We start from the raw sequence: 10,048 nt of genomic DNA on the forward strand, positions 1-10,048 counted from the left end.
CATAGGTTTTAATTTCTAATCCCTTGACCATCTTTGCTGCCCTCCTATGAGCTTGTTCCAATTTTTCTGAATCCCTCGTAAAAAAATGGTGTCCACAACTGGGCACTATTTCTGAGATGAAATCTGACCAAAGCAGAGTAGAAGGGAATAATTACTTCTTGTGATATGGAAAGTATACCTCTCCTGATGTTGCCTAAGATTCTATTTACCTTATTTGCAGCCACATCACACTGTTGACTCATATTCAGTTTACAATCAACTACTGTTTCACAGATTTGATTGTTGTTTTCCTAAGTGAAGAAGTTTGCCCTTGTCATTATTAAACATTGTTCCATTACTTTCTGCCCATTTATCCAAATATCAAGTTTGTTTGGAATTTTATTTATCTTTTCTATGGTATTTTGTACCATCTGCAGATTTGATAAACTTTCCTTCTACTTTTTCAATCAAACAGCAGGTCAGGCAGGAGAGGTATGCTGTGGATCCCATCTCCAAAGGTGTTCCAGCTGGCAAGACCCAGGCAGCGTGACTTTCCTGCTGTGGCCCCCATCTCTGGACCATAATTCCCTGAGTTGAGGTTAGCCCCATCTCTGTTAGCCTTCCAGAAGGTCCTTAAAACATGTTTTTTTTTCCACTAGCCTTGGAGATCCCAGGGAGAGCCTGCAAGGTGGCTGTATGAAATTAAGTGATGTTTGTTTTCCCACTTTCTTGGGTTTTATCTGTTTGTTTTATCTGTTTGTTTTATGTTTATTTTATTTTTTATTGTTTTAGATTGTTATGGAATGTTTAACTGTTGTGTTGTACGCTGTCCAGAGTCACATGTTTGTGAGATGGGCAGCTAAATAAACAAACAATAAAATATTGAAAAGTAAATAAAATTATCTTTATGCCACTTCACCCACTATCTCTCTCCAATTTGACAAGGAGCCATTGATGAGCCACAATTTAAGTATGGTTTTCAAACCAGCAATGCATTCACTTGATTGCTGCACCATCCAGTATATCTGATCTAAAAAAGGTAAAATTAGTCTGCCAAGATCTGCTCTCGACAAATCACTGCTGATTTCTGGTAATTACTGCATTGTTTTCAAGATGATTATACTGTAGACCCATCTCTTGATCATTGGTTCTAAATGCCTGATGTATCTCTTGCTGATCTGTTCTAGAATCTTCCCAGGTTTCAATGTCAAACTGGTTTGTAGTTTGCAGTATCTTCTTTTGACCCTTTTTAAAGTCAGGGGCAACAATTGCTTTCTTCCAGTCATTTGGCACCATCAGTTCTCCAAGATTTCTCAAATATGATAGATAACGGTTCAACCAGACCATCAGCTACTTCCTTCAATACTCTGTGATACAATTCATCTGGCCCTAAAGATTTAAACTCAAGTGCAAAGGGATTTTCTTTACATTGTTACTATCAGTCTCAAGATTCACACCTGCCCCTTCATCCTGCTTTTCACAATTCCTTGGTGGAACCCATAGTTTTCTTGGTGAAGACTGAACTAAAACAGGAGTTAAATAACTCTGCCCCTGTTACTTGTTAGCATTTTGCCTTCTTCATTGGGCAGCCATTACACTGATTTTTACTTTGAACATATTTTAAGAAGCCCCACTTTATTTTTAGCATTCTTTGCTAATTTCAGCTCATTCTGAATTTTAGTTTTCCTGTTACCAGCTCTATAGTTCTGGGCTACCTGCTGTTCCTTTGTGATTTGGTGCTGTCAGTTTTCTGTATTTGTCGTTTTCAAATTTTCCCTGAGCTTTTTATGTAGCCACACTGATTTATTTTGCTGTCCTCCATTTTTTCTCTACACTGGAATTGTTTGCAATTATACTTTTACTGTCTTCCTCCTGCTTTTGAGCGCCTTTTGCCATTAGCTTCTCTTGCTAGAGGATCCTACTTATCATTACCCTAAGTTTATTAAAATCCAACTGCTTAGTTGACTCTGCTCAGTTTTAGTTTTCCTTCAGAACTCAAGCATTACACAGTCACTTTCCCACAATATCAGGTCTATACTGTACCAGATCATATGCCATATTCTGTTTCTATGACGTTAAAACTGGCAGCATAATGTTGTGTAGGCACATTTAAAATTAAAATGACTGGATCATTATCCCTACTCATCTTAACTTTCATCATAACAGACCCAAGCTTTCACAAAAATCCTTCTGAAATAAAATATTATGAACAGTATTTGTTTATTATGTATATCATATTAATAGTTAATACTGATGTTGTTTTAATTGATAATAGTACAATGCGATCCTGTCATCTTTTTCAGCAGAAAATAGCACTGAATTTTGACACTGCCTAGTAAGTACGCTTAGGGTTGTACGTTTGCCCAACATATGTAGTCAAATCCCACTGCTTTTGGGAAAACATAGTTTAGTGATCACACATAGGATCAGCCTGTTAGAAGTTGAAGTAGTTTATGGAATGATTTCATTAAATTCAGAACAATAATTTCTGAGTCTAATATGTCCAGGGAGAAATTCCCTCTTCTCCTAAATGTTATGACCCAAGGGGTGGGGGAATAAAACGCAACATAATTCTTTACCTTGCATTAACATTTGCTACAAATCCATTTATTGGTGGCAAACGCATTACCGAATCAGTCCACTTCGTGCAAAGTTTTCACTTCCCTCCCTCGAAGAAACTTCCCAGGACCCAGCACGCTCGTTAAAAAACAACAACAGCAACCCGTGTGCTGTTAAACTATAATCCCATCTTTTCTAGTCACTCAGCAGCTCGCTTTCTCTTGTTAAGGTCTTCCTTTCCAGCCTAGGCTCGGGGAAAAAAGTAGCAGCTACCCAGCTCAGCGCCTGCAAAACGGAAATAATGCCCCTTGCTCTTCTTTTCCCACCGCGGCATCCAGATCAGAGCGAATGTACTGAATCTGGCTAAAATTCCTCGCAGCATCCTTCTCTTTCGGAGTGGCGCCCTCCTGTTTCTTGTCTCGCTGCAACAGCGGGAGCAACAGGTCGCCGAGCTGCAGGGCAAGCAACAAGTGTCTCCGGCAGGGTCGGCAGGCAGCGCACGGCAGCCCTGGAGGGCCTTTGAAGCGCATCGCCGCCGTTCTGTTTGGCCGGCTGGCTTGCTGGGGCTTTCCAGGTTGCCTCGGACTGATGTAATGGTGCTTGGTGCTAGCTTGAGGATGTCGGTCGACAAAGGGCATTTTTCTACCACCCCCACCCTTGATAACCTTTGAACAAAACCAGGCGCGTGCAAACGTGCTTTCCTTGCATCTAGGCCCGCACACTTTTTTCTCTACCAGTCTGCCCACGACGACGCAACTGTGCCTGCCGAAAAGTGCCAGTTCCCGCCTCCGTCGCCTGAGGCGCTTCTCAAAACTCCATCCATCCACCGCCAGCGGGGAGAGAGGGAGAGGGAGAGAGAGAGAGACGCGGGTTTTCTTCACACTTACCCTGGAAATAGTCAGAGGAGTGCTGAAATCTTTGCCTCCAACCAGGCGGAACCCCCATGGCGAAGGACCGTTCAGAGCCACTGTCTGGGGCATGGCGGGGCTCTTCAATCCAGAAAGGAAAGCGGAACGAGAGCGCGCCTGGCCAGCCGGCTGAAATCAACCCCGAAAGCGGCGCCCACTCCACCAGCTTCTCCGCTCTCCTCTCCTCTCCTCTCCTCTGCTGCTTTCTAATCCACTTAAAGCGCCTGCTAATCTCCGGTCCGGCCTGACGTCTCTCGGCTTCCCCGCACAGGGGAGAGAGAGTAGCAGGAGAAGGAGGAGGAGGAGGAGGAGGAGGGGGCAGAGAAAGGGAGAGGCGGGGCCCTTCACGCTTAGGGCGGGCGGGAATCCAACTTTCTCCTGGCCCTTCTGATTACACTTGGCGAGCGATTTTTTAGTCAGAGAAGCGACCTACAGTACGCGCGCCTTTTCCTTCAAGGGTTCCTGCTGTTCTTTTGTACCTATGAGGCGGTTGCTAACCAGTGCTTAGATTAACAGGGGAGAAAGCTATTGATAAAACTCCCAAACCTCAGCTTCAGATGCCCTCCCTAACTGACGTGCAACTTTCTAAGGAAAGAGTAACAAACGAACGAACGAACGAACGAAGAACACAGGTAGGTCCTGCCTTTGCTTCGTCTCCAATTCCAGCAGCCCTGGCTTACATTTCTTTTCTCTACACATGGCTATACTATCAAGCCTCGGCTACAGCCCCCTCCCCCAACGTACGGATTGGTTTTATTTACACAATATTTTACAAATCCTTATAAGCAATTGGAACTCCAAGCAGTTTACAGAAGAATGGAAAATAAAATGCCTTCCCCTTACTTTTTATATTCTCCTAAAAATACTATCTATTTTTAGGAGATTTTAGCATAAAAGCTGAGCTAAAACTAAGGAAAAACCGCTGGATCCAACCTTCCACCCCTATATTCTGAGTAGTGTTTTTTAGAGGGGGATATGGGATCAAAAATACCTGACTTCCACGCGTTGGAACTTATATTTTCCTAGATAAGACAGGGTCCCAAATAATGCAGAGTTAGAAATTAAGGATATAACCTGCTATAATAAATAGTGTAAACTTTTCCTCACTTGAACTTAACAATGGTATAAAAACATGCTACAGCAACATCTTTTTCCTGCTTTGTCCCCATGATGTCGCCTTCATCTCATCCCCAGCCTATGAGTAGGATGGACTTAAATCATCCTTAGATATTCTGGTGTTAAAGCACCATTTCCCCCACCCCTGCCACCCTTCCTTTACTCCATAACTATCCAAGGGAGCCAAAGATATATAAAATCTCTTGGGGTTTTTCACTCATTGCCTTGGAGTAAAGTTAGGTGACTACAATGACTGAGCATTGACTGGTTTAATTTACTATGTTATTTATGAGAAATGATAGTAAAATGTTTCAATAAACTTCTGAAATAATGGTTAATTAAAAAGAGTGTTTTTTCAGTTTGTTTGTATTTGTCCTTTCTACCTAGATCATCTATGCCCATGGATACATCTGTGTCTGTGTGTGTGAGACACAGTTTTTCATCTGTGTTGATATAGCAGCGGCCCAAGTTATTTTGCGGCCCAAGGCACACAGGAAAATGACCTTCATACACAATGCACTTGAAACCAGGACATTTTTAAAGTCATTTTGTACTTATTAAACTGCTGCAACATTCTTCCATCTGAGATGAGACAGTTCCTATTTTTGTAATTGATCCTCTTGTATTTAACTGTATTAATGAAGCTTACTGTCCAGCATTTCACAGATGAAGATAGTTCATGCTTATAACAGTTCAGTTTAAATTCCAAAGGTTATGTTTGAACTTTTTCCACAACTCCACCTCTTGTATATACTATTACATAATTCGGAAGATTGTACTCCACCTGCTGCATTGTATACATTACCTACACTTATCTAAAGTCTGTTTGTTCTATTAACAGTTTGGTTAGACTTGGAAAATAAGGCAAGCTGAAGTCACAGTCTACCCAAGAAACTGTGACTCGGAGCCAGTCATTATTTCTAAATTTAGCCAAGTTGTTGTGTGAATAACAATAGGGGGTTAGGGGGAGGGGGAGAGAAAGAAGAATCATATACATGGTCTTTAGATCCTGAAAGGAGGGTCTATCACATTCATAAAAAAAAAATCCTAGCATGAAAAATGGCCTGCTGAATGTTACATGGTTTCTTTGTAGAAGTTGATGTGCAGTACACATACATTGATGTACACTATGAACAATCCATTTCCATTCTATTTAATAGCTTAAATGTACAGAGAATCATAAGGACACACCTGATATTGAGTTCAGTCAGCTTTTTCAATTACAATGCTGGTAATTTAAAGTTAAAAAAATTGAAAATGTCAAATTATCTTCTCCCTTAACCCATTCATTGTTATGATGAATATACCAATAAATACTCTCCCTCCCCAAATCTCTGTCACCATCATGTAAAACACAAAAAGGCTGAAATCCAAAACTCTTTTTGTTGCTGCTTGATTCTCTCCTTCTATTGAAAAGATTGGGAGGAGACCATTCTAGTTGGTTTGAAACAGGTGGAGTAGTTCTGGTTCTGCCATTATCAGCTATTATTTGCTTACCTGGAGACGTAGGTGAAGTGAGTAGCTCCATAGGTTAGCAACACATACCAAAATTGGAACACTTTAGCCACATGTACAAGCAGTACAGGACATAGCAGTACAGGAGACAGGGATGGGCTGAGGGTGCTGCCGCCCAGCCCCTTTGTGGGGGGTGCATGATGTCTCTGCTCCCTGGGTGAAAGCGGGGGGGGGAGGGGGCGTGAAAGAGAAAGGTTTGGTTTTTGGGTGTTGGAGAGTTTGTAAGGAAGAAAGATTTGGATGCGGTGTTTGGATGGAGGACCTGCTTGGGTGGTGTTACAAAACCTGAGCAGAGCCTGTATGTCTAGATTGTTAAGGCTGGATGTGGATGGTTCCTAGTGTCTTGGGGAAGGGAGGCTGGGGGCGGGGAGCCAGATAGGGAGAGAGGGGAGATGGTAGGGGATGGCATTGTGGTGGTGATGGGCATGGGAAGGTATGGTGGGAGACAAGGGGCGGGCCACTCTTGGGGAAGGCGGCCCCAGTGTTTAATACTGGTACTGTGTTCTGGCCCCCTGTACTTGGCCCCTGGATCTGGTTTCTGGAGCTTCGGTGGCTCTGGTCTCCAGCTGCTGCTGCTTAATACCAGGTTGACTTGCAATAAAGCCCACTCATCCACTATTTGATTGTGGATGGGAGAGCCAACTTGGCTTGTATAACAAGACCTGGTTGGGCACTGAAGGGGGGATTCTACTCTCTGAAATGTGCCATCCCAGGTTTTGAGGGTGGCATCAGCTGGAACTCCACGGTGGCGGTTGTTATTCATGAGTCTCTGGTGGCCTCCAGGGGCCCTGCTCCAGACATCACCAGATGTGAGACCCTCTTTGTGGGGTTGAGTCATAGGGATCAGTGGGGAATGCTGCTCACTTACCTTCCTCCCTGCAGTGTAGCTGGATCCCTGCCTGTGCTCCTGGACTCTGTCTGAGCTGGTGGTGGAGTTCCCCAGGCTTATGGTTCTGGGGAATTTCACCCTGCCCTCTCTGGCTTGGGGTCTAAGGTAGCACAAGAGTTGATAGCACCATGGCAGCCGTGGACTTGGTTCAACTTTGTCAGCCTTACCAGGTAGACCAGACAGGAAACACGACCAAATAAGCTAACTCTACTTTATTGTAAAGCTACATTAACAGAATCTTGCAAGTCTGAAAGTACAATTCTTCCCCTGTCTTCTTTACAGCCTGAGAACTTAGGGAGGGTCCCTTCTGAGCCTCTTGTTCAGCCCACTATCTAGCTGTGGGCTATGCTCTCTCTTATCTGACTGCTCCCTAGGCAGCATCCCTTTGCCCAGTCTCCCAAGGTTATTCCTACACACCATTACAAATGTATTCATGGCCCAACTTGCACAGGAGGCCACACAGTGGATCTGGTGTTTGCCTTGGGGCAGTGGGATTGTGATCTGGTTTTGGGGGCATTAACATCAGTCCCCAGTCATGGTCAGACCACTCCCTGTTGGTCCTAGAGTTCTCAGCAGCTGCTCCTCACTGCAGGAAGATAGGACCTATCAGATAGGCCCACCCCAGCCGCCTGATGGACCCAGTGCGGTTACATAGGGAACTTGGATTTTTTCCTGAGGCTCTGGCATGCAGTTCGGCAGATGTGCTCATTCCAGCTTAGAATGAGAGGGTGATGTGGGCACTGGACCGAATTGCAACTGTGAGGACTCTCTGTGTACGTGGATCTCGTAGAGCATCTTGGTTAACCAAGCAGCTCTGAGAGCTGAAGTGACACAAGAGATGCCTAGAGTGTCACTGGAGGAAGACAAAGAGTGAAGCTGACCAAGCACGAGTAAGAGCCTATTTTAGGACTTACCTTGTAGTGATAAGAGTGGCAGTGTACTTACTTCTCTGCCCTTATTGCATCTGCAGATAGCCACCCAACGGCCCTATTTCAGGTGACCAGGCCCCTCCTGGGTAAGGAGGAGCCAGGAGAACTCCTGCAGGGCCACTGTGAGGAATATTCTCAGCATCTATCAGATAAAGTTGCTCAGAGCTGGACTCTGGCTGGGCAGATCCCTTGGAAGTGACTGAGACACATCTGAGCCCTGTTATCTGGGAGGAGTCTGAGCCGTTTGATCCTGAGGAAGTGGACAGGGTCCTTGTGGCTGTGAGCTCAGGCACCTGTGTTCTGGGCCCATGCCCCTCCTGGTTGGTCAAGGCCTCCTGGGATGTGGCATGTGGCTGTGTCTAAGCGGTGGTGAATGCCTCTTTGCAAGAGGGGGTGGTACCGCCTGCCTTGAAGGAGGCACTAGCATCCTTGGACCCAGCCACATTAGACAACTTTCGTCCAGTCTGCAATCTTCCCTTTTGGGGAAGGTTGCTGAGAGGGTGGTTGGCATGCAGCTTCAGAGGGCCCTGGATGAAGTGGATTATTTGGACCCTTTTCAGTCAGGGTTCAGGCCAGAGTATAGTACTGAGATGGCATTGGTTCTGCTTGCTGATGACCTTTGAAGGGCTCAGGATGGGGGTGGTACAACTGTCCTGGATCTCCTGGATCTCTCAGCAGCTTTCAATACCATCAACCATAGTATCCTTCTGGACCAGCTTTGGGGACTGGGAGTGGGAGGTGCCATTTTTGTGGTGGTTCTCCTTTCCCCATTCCAGTCAGTGTTGATGGGTGAGGAGAGGTTGAGTCCTAGGTCCCTGCAGTGTGGGGTACCTCAGAGCTCCGGTCTCCCCCCTCCCTGCTTTAATATCTACATGAGCTACTGGGTGAGGTCATTTGATGGCCTGGGGTATGGTATCATCAGTATGCTGATGATACCCAGTTATGCATCTCTACCCCTGGCTGAGCAGGTGATGCTGTTGCAGTGCTGCCCAAGTGCCTGGAGACTATAAGGGTCTTGATGAACCGACTTCGGCTCCACCCTGGCAACACAGAGTGGCTTTGGGCTTTTGGCCCTCCAAGGTCTGGTGACTTGTCATCTTTGACTTTGGATTTGGACTTTGGATTTTGACTTTGACATTGCAGTCCCCCAGACCAAGTTAGTGTGCAATTAAGGGGTCCTCCTGAACTCATGGCTACTGCTTGATAAGCAGGTGGCAGCCATGGCTGGGGGGGGGGGCTTTGCACAGATCTATTTTGTGTGCCAATTGTGCCCTTTCCTGGACAGGAAGGCCTGGTTCATGGTCACTCATGCCTTAGTCACCTCCTGGTTGGATTATTGCAATGCACTTTACATGAGGGGCCACTCAGAAGGTATAACTGGTCCAGGATGCAGTGGCGCACAGAATATTGGGTGCTTATAGATTTGCCCATGTTACACCTTTGTTGAGCAAGCTGTACTAGCTCCCAGTTTCCTTTGGGGTGCAATTCAAGGTGCTGGTTATCACTTTGAAAGCCCACATGGCACGGGACCTGGTTATTGTGGGACCACCTCTCCCTAATAATATCTGCCTGTCCCACTAGATCAGATAGGGTAGCCACACTCCAGGTCCCTTCCCTGAAATCCTATCACCTCGTGGGACCTCAGAAGTAGGGGCAGCCTTTCCAGTGGTTGCCCCTACTTTGTGGAACAGCTTCCCCCCCCCCAGCAATTCAGCAGGCCCCACTCCTTTATCCTTTCAGAAGCCATTAAGACCTGGCTTTTTACTGGGGTGCTGGGATAGGATTGTATGGATAGCAAGTATGGAATGAGAGCAATTGGAGCTTGCTGCGGGGCATCCCAAGGGGATGATTTAGGTGCAGGGTTTTTGTTTGATTGTTTTACTGTTTTATGATTGTTTATAGTCATTGGTTTTATTGTTGTTGTGAGCTGCCCAGAGTTGCTTAAGATGGGGGGCCATATAAATCTTTTAAATAAATAAATAAATAAAATATAACAGTTTACAGAGTTGAACAATGTTCCATTGGCGAGCTACATCCTGTGCACACGTTCCTTCTCTAAGAGTCTGCAGAATTGCTTGCCTGTTTACTTCACCTTCCACCCATCCTCTTTCCATGCTGTTGCTGGGTAACTTGGCCAAGCCAACAGGTTGTGG

General features: G+C 45.4%; 1 protein-coding gene across 1 annotated transcript in view; it reads right to left on the reverse strand.

Annotated features, from left to right (window-relative positions):
- The window catches only part of PDLIM4 (PDZ and LIM domain 4), a 76,003-nt gene extending 72,319 nt beyond the window's left edge, over positions 1-3,684 (reverse strand). The window contains exon 1 of the mRNA XM_007432471.3: positions 3,426-3,684. Coding sequence (XP_007432533.1) covers positions 3,426-3,518 — 93 coding nt within the window. The 5' untranslated portion in view covers positions 3,519-3,684. The remainder of the gene's footprint in view (positions 1-3,425) is intronic.
- Positions 3,685-10,048: the final 6,364 nt, after the last annotated feature.

This window comes from Python bivittatus, unplaced genomic scaffold, assembly GCF_059951505.1.
Source record: "Python bivittatus isolate LINGU-HERP-01145 unplaced genomic scaffold, Pbiv_v1 ctg000080_np1212, whole genome shotgun sequence".
Lineage (NCBI taxonomy): Eukaryota > Metazoa > Chordata > Lepidosauria > Squamata > Pythonidae > Python > Python bivittatus.